Source organism: Lipophrys pholis, assembly GCF_963383615.2.
Source record: "Lipophrys pholis genome assembly, chromosome: 18".
Lineage (NCBI taxonomy): Eukaryota > Metazoa > Chordata > Actinopteri > Blenniiformes > Blenniidae > Lipophrys > Lipophrys pholis.
In genome coordinates this window covers 8,844,471-8,860,438 of record NC_137646.1, presented here as the reverse complement: position 1 = coordinate 8,860,438, position 15,968 = coordinate 8,844,471, and the positions used below count along the sequence as shown (strand labels likewise).

The 15,968-nt window shown below is 41.7% G+C and overlaps 2 protein-coding genes across 4 annotated transcripts; both read left to right on the top strand.

The window, feature by feature from the left end:
- The first annotated feature begins 410 nt into the window (after positions 1 to 410).
- Positions 411 to 5,081, top strand: mblac1 (metallo-beta-lactamase domain containing 1). 3 transcript variants are annotated; one of them, XR_013936212.1, is made up of 3 exons: positions 411 to 863; positions 2,959 to 3,277; positions 3,508 to 5,053. XR_013936212.1 is itself a non-coding variant. In XM_080485889.1 (3 exons), the coding sequence occupies exons 1-2, from the start codon at positions 441 to 443 to the stop codon at positions 3,196 to 3,198; spliced, it is 663 nt and encodes a 220-aa protein (XP_080342015.1). In that variant the 5' UTR covers positions 411 to 440; the 3' UTR covers positions 3,199 to 3,227; positions 3,428 to 5,081. The 3 variants fall into 3 exon arrangements, 2 of the variants coding, with proteins under 2 accessions (XP_080342015.1, XP_080342014.1); XM_080485889.1 differs by having other exon boundaries at positions 2,959 to 3,227; positions 3,428 to 5,081; XM_080485888.1 differs by having other exon boundaries at positions 2,959 to 5,079.
- A 2,980-nt stretch (positions 5,082 to 8,061) lies between these two features.
- tm4sf21b (transmembrane 4 L six family member 21b) lies at positions 8,062 to 12,043 on the top strand. The gene is made up of 5 exons (XM_080485887.1): positions 8,062 to 8,432; positions 9,797 to 9,862; positions 10,644 to 10,786; positions 10,895 to 11,081; positions 11,665 to 12,043. Exons 1-5 carry the CDS (start codon positions 8,241 to 8,243, stop codon positions 11,665 to 11,667), a joined length of 591 nt encoding a protein of 196 aa, XP_080342013.1. The 5' UTR covers positions 8,062 to 8,240; the 3' UTR covers positions 11,668 to 12,043.
- The last annotated feature ends 3,925 nt before the right edge of the window (positions 12,044 to 15,968 follow it).

The following is a 15,968-nucleotide window of genomic DNA, read 5'->3' as shown; positions in this document are numbered from 1 at the left end:
ATTGTATCTACTTATGGATCCATAGTCCATGATTTTACTTGTATTATGTCCATCACTCCACTTGCATTACATTCATGATAATACAGTACTTCTGTTATGTCCTTAAACTATGGTATTACGTCTATAATTTTACTCATGTATTTCTACAATTCTGGTTTTATTATGTCGAGGATTCTGCTAGTGTAGATTTACTATTCTTCTAGTTTGTAATTCCACAGTATATTTCTACTTGATATAAATATGATTCTACTTGTACAACTCTATGAATCTACTTGTACAACTATATAATTCTACTTGTGTAAGTCTATTCTATTTGTAAAGATCCATTGTTCTACTTGTACAACTCTAGAATTCTACTTGTGTAACTCTATTCTATTTGTATAGCTCTAAGGTTCTACCCCTGTAACTCTATGACTGGTTGTCTGTGGAGCTGGTAGAGCATGGGGACCAGCGGCTCGGAGGTTTCGGGCTGCCTGCAGGCGGTCTGTGTGCCGCAGCCCGAGCTGCTCTTCCCCGGGGAGCCTTACTCGGTGTCCGTGCTGAAGGTGGGTTACTGCCGCCCTCAGGCCGACGGAAGCTTCAGGGCCGACGGAACCATCACCCTCCTCACCGGGCCCACGACTATACTGGTGGACACCGGAGGACCGTGGGACCGGGACTTCCTCCTCACGTGTCTGAGAGACAGGAGCATGGATCCGGGGGACATCGACTGGGTGGTGGGAACTCACGGACATTCAGACCACATTGGAAACCTGAACCTGTTCGCCGGAGCGAAGCTGATCGTCGGTTACGACTTCAGTGAAGGAGACACGTACCGCCAGAACCAGCTGGCCCAGGGCCTGCCCGTCCCCATAGCTCCACAAGTCAGTGCGACGTATTTCATATGAAAATGGAATCTTAATCTATAACTTGTGTTATAGAGATTGACTAGAGATTTCACCCACAATATTTAAAAAGCATTTTGAGAGTAGTATATAATCGACTCCTTTACTGCAGGTTCATTCTTGTCGCTTGTGTCTCCTGTGACGTACAGTCACTTCTATTGATGGAGGTCTTTACACAATTCAAGCAATGAGAGGTTTTCAATTGCTTTGGTTTGTTACAAGCAGGAGAGATGAAGTTATGATCCAGGAGGATTTTCTGTACTTAAAATGTTTCTGTTCATACTGAAAAGCTTCGTAAAGGTTTGAACTGTGCTGATAATACTAGCAGTCATGTCTCAGCACAATCCTTAAATACACATTTCTTCATCTGTGTGTATACATGCTCGAGCTGGGTGATATGGCCGTTTATCAATATCTCTATATTTTTATGCTATATCACTATATCTCGATATTTTGCCTGAGCCTGAACTCAACACTTTAGATGCATCAATCACACTAGTGATGATTCTATTTCTACATTAAAGCATTCTTGTTCATACTACATTAATACATGCTAATATTTAACTTGGATTCAATGAAGAGGAAATCACAAGAAAGTGAATTTTGCCAAAAGGGTATTTATTAAACAGCAAAATCATGATTATTGATAATTGATTGAGTTAAGAAAATAATAAATTTACTTAAATAAAATAATTGAACATTAAATACAATTTCAACTGCAGAGATTACACTTGGGGAACTGTGTACTTGGCAATAAATCCAGCAAATTCCTTGTCAATCAGTTAAAATGAAATAAAGAAAAATGTACAATCCCCTCAGTTAAAACTCAAAATGGTCAAATAAATGTTGACCCTCAAAGAAATAAATAATACTTTCAGAGAATTGTACACAGATAGACCCATCACAATCTGAATTAGGCACGGGGCCGATCCAGTATCAGGATCGGGTTCCGACACCAACGTAGTTCACGGATCGGAATATTTCAGATCCAACCTGCGGAGATTTCTGCTCCATGAGCCTCGTCTGTAATGAGTCAGGGAATCCAGTCCACAGTTTGCAGCCAGCGAGCAGGCTAGCATAGCAGCACTGTGCTATCCAACTTTTCATGACAACATGTTGTTGTTTTGACGTATTTTACGCTCAAAACAACGCAAAGCAACAAAAACGTGGATGTTAGCAAAACCGTTGTACAGCGAGGCGGGGCTCTGCAGACAGGCGTCACCGTTTTAAAACTTTTTTTAAAACATTTTTTTGCGCAGTGGAGTAGTTATCATTCATTTATCGTTATCGAGGTGAACTGCTCAATATATCATGATATTGATTTGAGGCCATATCGCCCAGCCCTATTCTGCCCCCACATATGATCCCTACAAATGTTAGTCTTCTTTTTAGTTTTCTTTTGGACGCAAACACCATGTCGTTTACGCATGCGCATCCGGTATTCTTTTCAAAGTACAAGCTCGGTTGGGAGAAGATTGTTTTGAAAATACGTTGTTTTGACTTTTATTTTGAAGTTGTGTCCAAGAATGTTGTTGGTAAATAAGGTCGAGTATGAAGCGCTATTCAGTTGCGGACCTTGGGTCGGAGCGCGGTAGCGCTCGCACCCCGTCTCAGCCGTTTTTTTCACACCTCTCGGAAACCAGAGTGCAGAAAAATAAATAGATAAAGAAAAAGAAAAAAAAGAAACCGGAGCTCTGTTTTCCACGCTTTCGATTGTCCAAAACATCCCGTAACCCCCCACCCCCACCCCCCACTCGAATATTCATGCTGTAGTCAGTGTCTCCATGGCACAGAGAACAAGCTGCGATACGATGAGTATATTCAATATATCACCCAGCCCTAATACATTTCACATAATAGAGTGAGGGACTGAGTCTTGGATATATGGGGATTTTAAATAAGGGTCTGATCTGCAACAAAGGAAAAAATTCTGCAGCTTGTTACTGTCGAATGGTTCATGAATGATTTTTAAACATGTTTATGATAGTTCCACAGAAATCTGAAAGAACAGTGGGATGACTGTAGGGAAGTTAAAAACACCTGTTTACAGTGGGCGCTCTGCTCTCTCCTGCAGGTCATGGTCATTCCCACTCCGGGTCACACAGGGCAAGATGTCAGCATCCAGGTGAAGGGAACCTTTGCTGGCACAGTGCTTGTTGCCGGGGACTTATTTGAGTGCTGCTCCGATGAGAACAGTTGGCGGGATGTGAGTATGAACCCTGCAGTACAAGAGGTTAGCCGCTGGGAGGCGCTGCGCACTGCGGACGTTATCATCCCAGGACATGGACCCCCTTTCCGAGTTATCCGGAACTGACTCGTTAGATGGAGGCAGGGTTCCTTCAGGTCGCCTCAGGTTCCTTCAGGTCACCTCAGGTTCCTTCAGGTCGCCTCAGGTTCCTTCAGGTCACCTCAGGTTCCTTCAGGTCTCCTCAGGTTCCTTCATGTCGCCTCAGGTTCCTTCAGGTCTCCTCAGGTTCCTTCATGTCGCCTCAGGTTCCTTCAGGTCACCTCAGGTTCCTTCAGGTCACCTCAGGTTCCTTCAGGTCGCCTCGGGTTCCTTCAGGTTCCTTCAGGTCACCTCAGGTTCCTTCAGGTCGCCTCAGGTTCCTTCAGGTCGCCTCAGGTTCCTTCAAGTCGCCTCAGGTTCCTTCAGGTCTCCTCAGGTTCCTTCAGGTCGCCTCGGGTCACCTCAGGTTCCTTCAGGTTGCCTCAGGTTCCTTCAGGTCGCCTCGGGTCACCTCAGGTTCCTTCAGCTCTCCTCAGGTTTCTTCAGGTCGCCTCAGGTTCCTTCAAGTCGCCTCAGGTTCCTTCAGGTCTCCTCAGGTTCCTTCAGGTCGCCTCGGGTCACCTCAGGTTCCTTCAGGTTGCCTCAGGTTCCTTCAGGTCGCCTCGGGTCACCTCAGGTTCCTTCAGCTCTCCTCAGGTTTCTTCAGGTCGCCTCAGGTTCCTTCAGGTCTCCTCAGGTTCCTTCAGGTCGCCTCAGGTTCCTTGAGGTATCTCTGCATCACTTCTCAACTGTAATTCTGGTTCGAAGTGTATTGATAATAACACCCATAATATGAAGTTATGGCAGTCTTGACATTGTTTTAATTTTTCTCTCCTTTATTTATATGATTTTGTCTTTTTTTTTCTTTTAGAAATGTGTTTCTTTTTGATTTTGTCCTTTTTACATCTTTTCTTATTTACTTTGCGGCACTGCTTTGGAGGTGTACAATGTCATGTCATTTAAAAACAAAATACTATTTTGAAGAGTAATAACATTGATGGGTTTTGCCCATTGTTCATGTGTTTTTATATTTGTGTGTGGAGTTCTGAGAGTATGAGGTATGCTTTGCGAAAATGTGTGTGAATAATCAAGAAAAATTGTAACTCTCTTTTATACCCACATCACCAGTTGACCGGCCCATGTTCCGGTCAGTTACTGCAGTAATAGCAACAACAGTAATGCCCTTCTGCTGCCAGTAGGTGGTGCACCAACACCACCAGACACAGTCAAACAGAATCCACACGATCAGTGTTATAATACAACGACAACCAATACTTACAACAAACGTCCCCACACCCTGTCACAAAGGTTTTATATTGAGTCACCACAGCAGAACGTTTGAACAATGTACGGTACATGAGCAGCAAACACATCGACTCTTGTTCTTGTCCTTCCTTTATTAAGGAGTTTTCATAGATTCATTTTGAAGTTTGCTTATGTTTGACATGTTTGAGTTTCACTGCTGCTGATTCAATTGACAAACAGTGAAGTTTAGTTGCCCCTCTGAAATCATACCTGTGGATTATGTTCCAGTTCCATCATTTTATTTATTCATCAAGGCATGAACAGGATCAATGACAGAATAGAGACAAGATCTATACAGAAAAAAAAAAAAAGAATTAAACCATGGTATGTATGTATGGGAAAATCAAATCATATTTATAGATCACTTTTCATCGACTACGTGGCCGAGCACAAAGAGCAAAGAGCTTCACATGTTAGAAATAACACTCAATAAAGGTAAAAATACAAAGACGCCCCCCGCCGGTTTGATTTAGTTATATAATGAGTTTACTTTAGTCCAAGTTTAGTGTTTTGTTTTGTTTTTTTAAATTCTGGTATCCATAAACTGTTCCAAATGATCCTAACAACAGAGTATTTTTGTGTCCTCTAAAAAGATATCAAAAATAAAATTGAATAGAAAAACGTTTTTTTATGAATCTTTGTCTGAATTTGTTTCCTCCTTTTCTTTCGATCTTATAAAACTTGATCACCTGAATGTGACGATGTTATTATCACTCTGTGTGTGTGTGTGCGTGTGCGTGTGCGTGTGCGTGTGCGCGTGTGTGTCAGTCAGAGTACCATCTGTGCCTGCTGGTACCAGGCAAACAGCAGATCATAAAGCACAAATGACTTCATGGCCATCAAAAGAAATGAGCCCATAAAAGTGTGTGTGTGTGTGTGTGTGTGTGTGTGTGTGTGTGTGTGTGTGTGTGTGTGTGTGTGTGTGTGTGTGTGTGTGTGTGTGTGTGTGTGTGTGTGTGTGTGTGTGTGTGTGTGTGTGTGTGTGTGTGTGTGTGTTTTAACATGAAGGGAACTTGGTAGTTTCTGTGTTGTGTTGGTGTTCCTGTTTTACTGTTTACACCATCTGAAAATGACTTTACATAAACGACAGTTTAACATAAAACAGGTTTTAAGTTTTATGAAGTAAACCAACAATAATATCTTTTTCAAACGGACAAATTAACATATTATTTCCATCTTGGCGAGGACTTTCAGGCCCTCGGTGAGTTGATAAACTTCATTTAGGTTGTAAAGTCCAACTCCTGACCTTTGAGAAAGGTTTGATAAATGATTGTCTACAATACTTAACAGTTGTCAACTGCACAGCTTTTAAAACATTTAAATATAGCCGTGTTCCAGTTGTAACAAACATTTCCTCATCTTTTTTTAGCACACACCAGAAAAAAAGCTCTTCTACTCGTGACTATCGCAGACTAACACAGAGTAACCTTTGCGTTCCACAGGGTTCTGTGTTGGGCCCACATTTCAAGTTATTGTGATGCAATATTATTGAGAAATACTGTTTATAAATCTTCATTGATTCCTCAATAGCATGTAAGTCTTCAGATTCATTTGGGATTTATTTATTTAGGATGCAATACAGTGGAGCGGATGTGAGATTAGAGGTCAAAACATGAGAATAATGTGGTTTAAGGCTCAGTGATCTCAGAGGATCAGCGTGCCCTGGACAGTTTCCTGGATACATGATGAACCACCCACAAAGTACGACAACGTGCAGACCTATACTCCTCTCTGTTGTTCTGTAAGGGCGTCATCTGCTCATCATCAGGACCTGATCCGAGACAAAAAAAGAGATTATTAGCTGTCTCATTATTTCGGGATAAATGCTGTTTAAAGCTCGTATTTACTTTATGGAAACACAAACTGTGACAAAGAGGAATTAAACTTATAAGATTTAACAGGTGCAGGCGCCTGAAAAACTCTAACGAGCATTTCCACTATAACACTATATTTTGTTTTTGAACAGCTATTACTAACAACATCTTTTCTTTCTCAATGCCTGAGAGCTGACAACTCCACTTCACTTGGATTTTAAAAGTTATTCGTTGGACGTTTTACAGTCTGTCCACACTAGTATAAAGATGAGGTGAGAGGGACACAGATTTTACGTCCCCTCTGACATAATAATAATAATAAAAAAAAAAAAAAGAAACGCCAGCAGGACACTCCTCAATAATATTACCTTCCTTTGAATCTTCCATCTTGGCAAACCTTCACTTCTACAAAGGTTAGTGGAGATAAAATGGAAACTGACTCACTGACATGTTGTAGTGGTGGGAGCAGAGCTCCTTTTGTGTGTGTGTGTGTGTGTGTGTGCGCGCATTTCAGAGTCCACTTCTAGTACATGCAGTAATGCCATAATTAGCTGATAAAGTAATCATATCATAAAAACATATGCACAAAGGTGCTTGTGCAAACAGACTTCTCTATTATCAGTGACCTGTCATGTTGATAAAAAGCTCCCTCCCCCTGCGCAAATGGAAAAACTGTCATCCCGGTCTAAAGGACATCTCGTCTCACAAACTGAAGGTGCAGCTCTCTCTGACTCAGCAGCTTCAAGTCATCTAAGGAGGAGTCTCACGATCCGGACCTGATAAGTCTAATCAAATGGAAATATTGATTTTGAAGGATATTATGCAGATTAAATAAAACAAGCACTTCACGTGGAAGTTTCAGGCCTAATTATTATGTATTAGGACCTGTGTTCGTCGATAGTGTGATGGCTGGCCAAGGTTTATTGATGCACGTGGAGAGTGAAGTCTGGTCTCTGTGGTTAACAGACGAGCTCCATTCAGTCCAGACTGCGGAGGAACACTTGGTTCTTAATGTGTTCAAATACACAGTGAAGCAGTTTGTTGCATAAGGACTGCAAAATGAGGGTTAAAACATCCACTCACCATTCTTCGAAGAAATCCAGACCATCTCTCTCTTCTGCTCTTCTTGTGCTCTCAGACCAAACCAGATATAATCTGTTCAGCAAATCCAACCACAGCATCACTGCAAGCTGACTGTTCCAATCTGATCTCACAATCCCTGCTAATTCTATTTTGAATACGACCTACCGAAGCTTGAACTCCTCCACCCAGGGAAGGTTCTCGTTCCTGCAAAGGGCCTGACATCCTTCTCCATAAACCACAGACTGAGACGAAGTGGTGCTGATCTGGATCATGATGGACCGTCCTCATGTGAGGAGACGGATGGGACCAACACGGGATTATGGCAGACCCATATATATTCATGCTGCTCAAAACATTTCCAGCATTGTTTGCTTCTAAGACGTTGGAAGCTGAATGCAGTGAGAACAACAGGTCGTCAAAGCTTTTCTATCTTCAGGAACATTTAGTTTGAGCAGCTGCTTAAATGTTCTGGTAGTCTGAGCTCTCTCTTCTCTTTTCTCTGTGGATTAGACTGAATTAAATTAGATATGTTTCAAACAAAATAGCATCAGCCTGGTGCTTGTGATTCAAACAAGCGCAGTGTTGTTTTCTTTACTCCCAATGACGTGATGAAGTCTCTGTAATAAACGGCCATAAAGCCCAGGCCATCAAGGGTGTGACACCAGGCCAGAAGTCCTTTATCTCTCAGAGCTCCACCTCAATAATCCCCACCCCTCGACACTTTGATTATATATTTTGTTCCTTTTCTCTGACGTTTTGTGACAGACGCAGTAGCCGGGAGTGTGAACGAGGAGACGACCCGAGTGGCTCTGAAAGAACCCGACACTTTTGTTTGGAGACGAGTCGCCAGTATTTTGAGCAGCAGTTTTTCTTCTCCCGACAAGCAAAATGTGTACTGGAGCGTGCTCGAAGTTCATCGCCATCCCTCTCTACATCCTGGCTCTGGTGTCCATCATCTGCAACATCATCCTCTTCTTCCCTGACTTCGACACAAAATATGCGGGTCAGGACAGGGATGGGAATCCTCGAATCACAGCGGAGGTCAAATACATGGGGGGCCTGATCGGAGGAGGCATCATGGTGAGTGTCACCAGCCTCGAGGCTTTAGGACGTCCTTCAACTGAAGAACCAGAGCAGTGCAGAACTACTGAGGGAAATAAGGAACTCCTCTAGTTTGTTTCTCCATCAGGTTCTAAACCTTTCTCCCTGAGGTCCGTATCAGGCAGCAAAGGTTTGAAAATGAAAATTGGAACCCTAAAGGAATGAGGATTTCTTTGACTTTTTCAAGGTTGGAAATGCGGTTGTGTTATTTTCAGCCGTGGCTACGAAATAAAATCAGTTTTCAGGAATAGAACTAACGAAAATATATTTCCAAACTTTAATTCCTTTTACACATTTCGTTTTGCATTTATATTTTCTGAACGCATAAAACCAACAATTTTTGTGTTTGTGGAAAATGACCCATCATAAATTCAATTCAATTCAATTCAATTCAATTCAATTTTATTTGTAAAGCGCCAAATCACATCAACAGATATCTCAAAGCGCTCTTACAATGATAGAGGACAGAACCCAACTAAACCCTTCCAAAGCAAGCAGATGTAACAAGCAACATAAATGGCTTTTGATGTATGCTTTGTTTTTGTATCTCAGCAAAAGAACTATATTCAGTATTTCAAAGCACTTCTCAGGTATTCAGATATAGAACACAGGCGTCACATTTCTTTACAATTTCACGAAATGCAAAAATGGATAAATATGCTCAATTGCGTGATGAAGAGTTGATCTCTGCTTTTATTCCTGTAAACTAGTTTTAAAGTAGGATTGTCCTCTCTGAACGTTTAGAACAAATATCACATGGGTGCAGACGCTTCCACTGCTCTTCTTCTTCCGGCTTCTTCTGAATTAGACCAGAGCAGTACATAACCAGTTATTACATCCTGAAAGTATTCACATATAAAAAAATGTCTGAAAAAAACATGTTTAGAAAAGTTTCAATTTGTTTTGAAGCAGAGTTCAGTGTGAACTTCTCCCTTTGTCTTCACAGTAATATCAAACTCACAGCTTCTGCGTGCAGGTTTTCACAAACCCACCGTTTTATTTGCACCGTCAGCATGGTTTCAATCATCTCTTCAGCCAGCACTCCTGCTTTTAATGAAACTGTTCAGTCTACAGGGGGTAAAGCTACTTTTATGGAAAAAAATTGCAGTTGATTTCTAGTAAAATATTTCAACACTTTGCTCAGAGGAACTGAATCCTCTTGTGAGCACGTTTTGGCCTGCAGGTGTCAGACACCTCTGTCTTCATGAATATTTCAAAAGTGGATTTGGATCGTTTTGTGTCACATTATCGCAAAAAATGAGGTAAGGTCTTACATTGTTCTTCTTTAAACTGAGGATTAATTTATCACAAGTGCTGTTTTCTGTCTCTGTTTCCACTAACAGGCTCTGATTCCTGCCATCCACATCCATCTGACCAGTGCCAAGAACTGCTGTGCAAACCGCTGTGGGGTGAGTCCATCAGTCCACCAACCGGCTTTCTGCTCGGAAACAGTTCAAACAAGAGGACTCAGACCTGCATGTCAGACAGTCGCTGCAGTTAAAAGGATTTGATCATTTAACAAACAAAAAACCATTATTATTATTATTATTATTATTGTTATTATTATTATAAAGTAACCAGAGCTCAGTAGATGCTTGTTGTCATGGTAACAACAACAACACATGTTTGATGATGCCAAAGTCTTATAGATAAGAAAAAACGGTAAAAATCAATATACCACAATTTCACAAAGTTTTTTTCTGACAAAATATCGAATTTGGAGTGAGAGGTCTGAGCTCCGGATGAAAGTCGGAAATCTGATATAGACCTTAAATCTTAAGAGATCTCCTGAAGCACAGAAGTCTGGGTCCTCAGGCTTTGACTAGTATTTTGGACTATTTTCTCCCCATAAACAGAATTCTGATTTCAACCTGAGAGTTTGAATCCTAACTCTGAGGAATAAAAAGGTCACAATTCTAATTATAAGTCAGTCTGAAGTCAGAAATCTGAGACGGAGGTCTGGTTTGTGACTCCTGTGGTGCTGAGGTCACTTGGTGAAGAATCGTCATCGTGATCTTGACTTCAATAAGTCAAACTTCTGTAGTTTTTACTGTGGAGGTCTGGAGTTTCGCTTCCAGCCTCCTGACTGAATGTGTCCATCTTGTGAGCGCCACAGCTGAGGTCAGAGGTCAGGGTGAGAGTGAGAGCAGTTCCTCCCATCACTGACTCCGGGCTGCGTGCTTCCTGCAGATGTTCCTGTCCATCGGGTTCGCGGCTGTGGGTGTGGCTGGAGCCGTGTACAGTCTGGCTGTTGCTGGTCTCGGTCTTGCTAATGGACCAACGTGCCTCACAATCCTTCCATTACCACAGTGGGGAGCACCCTTTGCAAACAGGTACAATTAAAGATCCTGTCATGGTACTAGGTACTATCTTGAGAACTGTACTCAATGAACATGAGCAGTATCTGTATTGAAATGTGTGCTTGTGTTGGTGCTTTGCAGCAGCGGGGAGTACCTGAATAACAAGGATCTGTGGAAGCAGTGCATAGAGCCAGACAATGTGGTTGAATTCAACGTGGCGCTGTTTTCCACCCTGCTGGTGGCTGCAGGCCTGCAGCTCATCCTCTGTGCCATCCAGATGGTCAATGGCCTGTTCGGTTGCCTGTGTGGTACCTGCTCCAGCTCGGAGGTGAGACCTCACACCTGACAGCCTTTTCTCCACAATTCACTCTTTTAGCAATGTTTTTACACAAAACCCATATACAAGGCAGCACACGCTGACACTGGCTGAGCCCGCCGCCAACACACACACACACACACACACACACACACACACACACACACACACACACACACACACACACACACACACACACACACACACACACACACACACACACACACACACACACACACACACACACACACACACGGCGTTTCGTGTAAGTGGAACAGTAAGTGTTTACTGACAGTCACAGTTAAGTATTTAAGTATTTCATTTTATATTCCTTCAGTTTGTCAGCACTAGTTTCAAAAACAACATGAATAATCACATAAGCTCTTTTGATTAAAGAAATAGCTTTCTATTTTTATGCAGTCAACTGTTGAATAGTGTCTGTTACTGCCTGAAAGCAATGGCAGTGCTGAATATGAGCACAGTGAACACCCTGAAGTATGGGACAAATGTCTGACTGAGGGACACTGACGGCAGATGAAAAGTTATACTTAATGACATTTAACTAACAGGCTGCTCATCTGGTTTCTCTCAACAGTAAGAAACAAAAAGTCCTGAAGAAGATTTGTGTGGGACCTTCATCACCATCAGTCTGTCATCATTTCTTACCACCATCATCTTCATCAGTACTCTTTTAAGTCACTCACCTTCATCTATGGCAGTGGGGTCAATGCCGTCTCACAAACACACATTGCACTTCTTTAAAAGTAAATTCAGCTTTTGGTTCAAATCAACATGCTACAGGAATATGATGATGATTGTTATATTATTATATATTTAAATCTCCAGCAGCTGAAGTCTAAAAATGTGTATTTTTAAAATATTTTGTAATAAAGCCTCTAAACCCAACCCAAACATGTTTTTATCATTGTAAACAACACAAAACAACTTTTTAAATACAATGTTTTTTGAATACAACGTGCTGCCATCTGTAATTCATTTACTGCGTCTCAGAGGTTTTTCAGGGAATTCCTCAGATTATTTTGACGACGTTGAGGTGTGAGAATCCTCTCTCACAAGCTGCACTGCTTAAAGGCAGCGTGAGAGACCGTTTAACCTCCTTGTTGGTGTTGGAGTAAGCATCTGAATTACTTGTGTTGACTATTTATACCAAGTTGTACACAGAGGGTTCCAAGGGTTTTCCTGCCTGTTTTAAGCGCCTCCATTCTCTCCCAGTGGCGTCTCTGTCCAGTTGCAACATGGCCTCATATTTCTGAAGAATGCTGCAAAAACTGTTGTGTCGCCATAAATGTGCAGGTCTTGCATTTCACGAGACCATGTTGAAGGATCAAATACTAAGAACTGATTGCATGACTTGAGAAAATCATATCTGGTTTCCATCTTTTGAATTAAGCCCCTGAGTGCATTTGTTTGGTCTCTGTCAGCATCAGCATTAGAACCAGTCCTGTAGTGGCCTTCACCATCGAGCAGAGGTGTGAACTGTCCAATGGCCACCATGAGTTCATCATTACATTCTCCAACGGTCGGCTTTTCCTTCTGAAACTTAACGGATGTGATCTGCAAAATGCTGCCAATGTCAAGCATGTTGGCCAGAAAACACTGAAACCGCCCTGTGCAAACATGCTGCAAGCCCCTGTTATCACTTGTAGCCAGTTGTGTTTTAATAGCTGGCAATAGTCCTGATTTTCTAAAAATGTTTCATGCTTCGATGCACACCATCTAATATCATGAAACTTGCTCAGTTTCACAAAGGTGATCCCATTTTTGTCACGCACCTTCAGTGCAGCAGTGTTTATTGCTCCTCCTTTTTGTAAATAAAACTGGAGCAGCTTGACCACGGAGCGATTAAATGTCTCACAACAAGGGACGTTGCGATCAGCTGATTTAGCCTAGTTTTCCAGTGTGTGCGCGGCGCATAGAATGTGCACAATAGAGTCTCCTCCCGCAGCAAGTTGACGTAGTTTTGGCACAATGCCGTTGGAGATACCGACGTTGACAGCAGCCCCGTCTGTGCACACAGCCACCAACCGTTCTGTCCAGTTGTCCGAGCCTGCGTCCTCAAAGTCTCACCAGTCCGTCTGTGATGGTCTGCGCAGTCCAGGCAGCACCGAGGTCAATCAGTCCAAGAAACTCTGAGGTAAACTCTCCGCTGCTGGACGACAATACGATGTTAACAGTTTCCTGCTGGGTTTCTGTGACGTCCTCCGATCCATTATAAAGCAGCCCCCAAAACTCAGCAGCCTGCAACGTGGTCCTTAACTCCCCAGTGATGGTGGTGTGTGCGATGGGCTGCATGATCCGTGTAACCCCACACGTGAAGGATATGCACTTCTGACATTCACTCTGAGTACCTTCTTTATTGGAATAGCTTCAGAATAGGAAGACATGGGGTGTGCATGTTTAGCTTTATGGAAGGTGAAGAGAAAAATCTTGCAAAGAGCTTGATGTTGTTCCTCAGTCAGCTTTTCTCGCCATCTGGAAAATGGACGACTGGAAAATTCTTCTTGGCGAGCTTCTTTATTAGCAATAGCTAATTCATGTGCGCCTTGCTCTTTCATGTCTGTCAAATAAAGGATGATTAAACTTCTGTGAGCCTTTATAAAACATTTGTTTTGTGTGACAAACCTTGCACCACATGTCCGTGTGCTCACTATTACTGTTGTTTCAAGCCATGGTACATCACGCAGCCATTTTTCAGAAGAAACTCTTTTCTTCGGCTCCAGGCCACTTTGGCTTGTTGTTTCCTTGTTGGTGACGAAACACCAAAGAAGCTGCTTAATGTCTGCTGCTTCCTTGACATATTCCACACTGTGGGGTAACCTACTCTCTTGTGTGTCTGTAAATTGAGATGTGTGATGCTGCCAACCAACCGAACTCTCAGGTACGCAAAGTAGTGATGCAACTTACGGTTACGCCTTCCTGATTTCTGTGGCGCATGCGTGCCAGTTAATTATGTGCACCCCAACTGTGGATTGCAATGATTTACAACACGATGCTGAAGCCTCGGTGATGCTTCCTGACGGACACAGCTGCATTAAAGCACATACTAAGTGACAATTGTAAAAACATGCTGAATGCTACGAAATCACACAAATTGAGAACATTTGACTGTATTTCTCACCAGGGGGCATCCTTAAAACAATCTCATAAAAGTTAAAAAAAATTCCTAAACTATTAAGCACATATTTTACATTGGATTGGCTCTACAGGTCTAGAGCCGCTCAGCCCCTCTGTAGAGGCTCTATAGCCCCTCTTAGTGGCTCCATTTATAATATAGAAAGGTTGAACAGTTGATCCAGTAAAATCAGTCTCCTGCATGCTGCCTTTTACTTCAGCTGAGAGTTTCTAAAGTCTCCTCTTGGTAAAATAACCAGAATTAAATCCAAATAAATAAATACAAGTCTGGAGTTTGAGATGTGCACAGAAACTACAGAAGAGATGGAAGATCTAAAACTGATAAAACCACAAAAGAATTGCACTTTGTTGTGGTTTTATCTGAAAAAATGAAAAAATATATATTCTAAAAGGGAGTGGTGCATTTGTGTAAAGACAACATAAGATCAGACTTTACAACTCCTCCTTGTCAATAGGCCTTCACCATGTATTCAATTATATTGTTTCACGGTAAAGTCTTGCACATTACATTACATATTTACTTAGTATTTTGTTTCTTATTCAATATTTTCTTAATATTCTATTCTGTGTGGAGCTGTGTAAGAAACAGATTTATACAGTATTTTCGACCAAGTTTTTGAATTACAGCAAAACACCATTTACAACTTATTCAGTAGCTGCATTATTACCATTTTAAATGTTAAACCGCTTTTTTCGGCACACATTTTATAAATTACAAAATTACAAAACAGATTTTTTTTGTCCCTGGAAATCTCAGGAGGGCAAATAAAGTGATTGTTTAAGATGCAAACCAAAAGATTGACCCCGACGTGATTTGAACACGCAACCTTCTGATCTGGAGTCAGACGCGCTACCGTTGCGCCACGAGGTCAGCTTGACAACCGTTGGTAACAACGTCATATGACCTAACAATTTTTCACTTTTTTCTTTTTTCATATTCTTTTTTCATATTATCCATTTCAGTAATTCCAAAGAGGTCAATATATTTGGGATTGCATGATGGTCACACACAGTGACATTCATTATACGGTACTTGGCGCTGTTCCTAAATGTATCCCTAGAGGGCGCACTCCAACAAGGTATAATCTGCAGCAGGGTATTTCTTTCCCAGACGATGACCCCCAAGATCATGAAGAGATGGGCCATCCCACAAACAGTACACTACATGCACGCTGTGCATTACAAACCAGGAAAACCAACGTCACCATTTTCAGGAGGTCTTCTTAACAGTTTTGGGCACAGAAACTAAAGTAGCTTCTTCGAGCCCGATGTGTAACGACCTGAATTGTTAGACAAAACAAATGTAATAAAATTTAAATGTAATAATTGGTCCATAATGTAAAAAAAAGTGCTGAGCCCGAAATGTAATTTATAAAAATGTATTAAAACCAAAAATGTAATGACTGGTCATTAATGTAACAAGATCTCGAGGCTAAAACATAAAACCACTTTGCCCTAAATCTAACAACTTGCTAGAATTTGGGTCCATTATTACATTACAGGGCAGGCATAATAATTTCCCCCTAAACAGCCAAACACAAAAAAACATGATAAAAGGGTTTTTATCGTTGCTCTTCACATATTCTACTGAAGCTTCTACAGAAATCTACATTGAGCTTTTCATGAAGTAATCTAATTTACGTGTCATGTAAGGTGTAAGGTGTAAGGAGGATTCAGGCGCCGACAGGATGAGGAAGTTGAGTTTTAGAAAAGAGTTTATTTAGGCGATCTCTCCAGCGGGCGGAC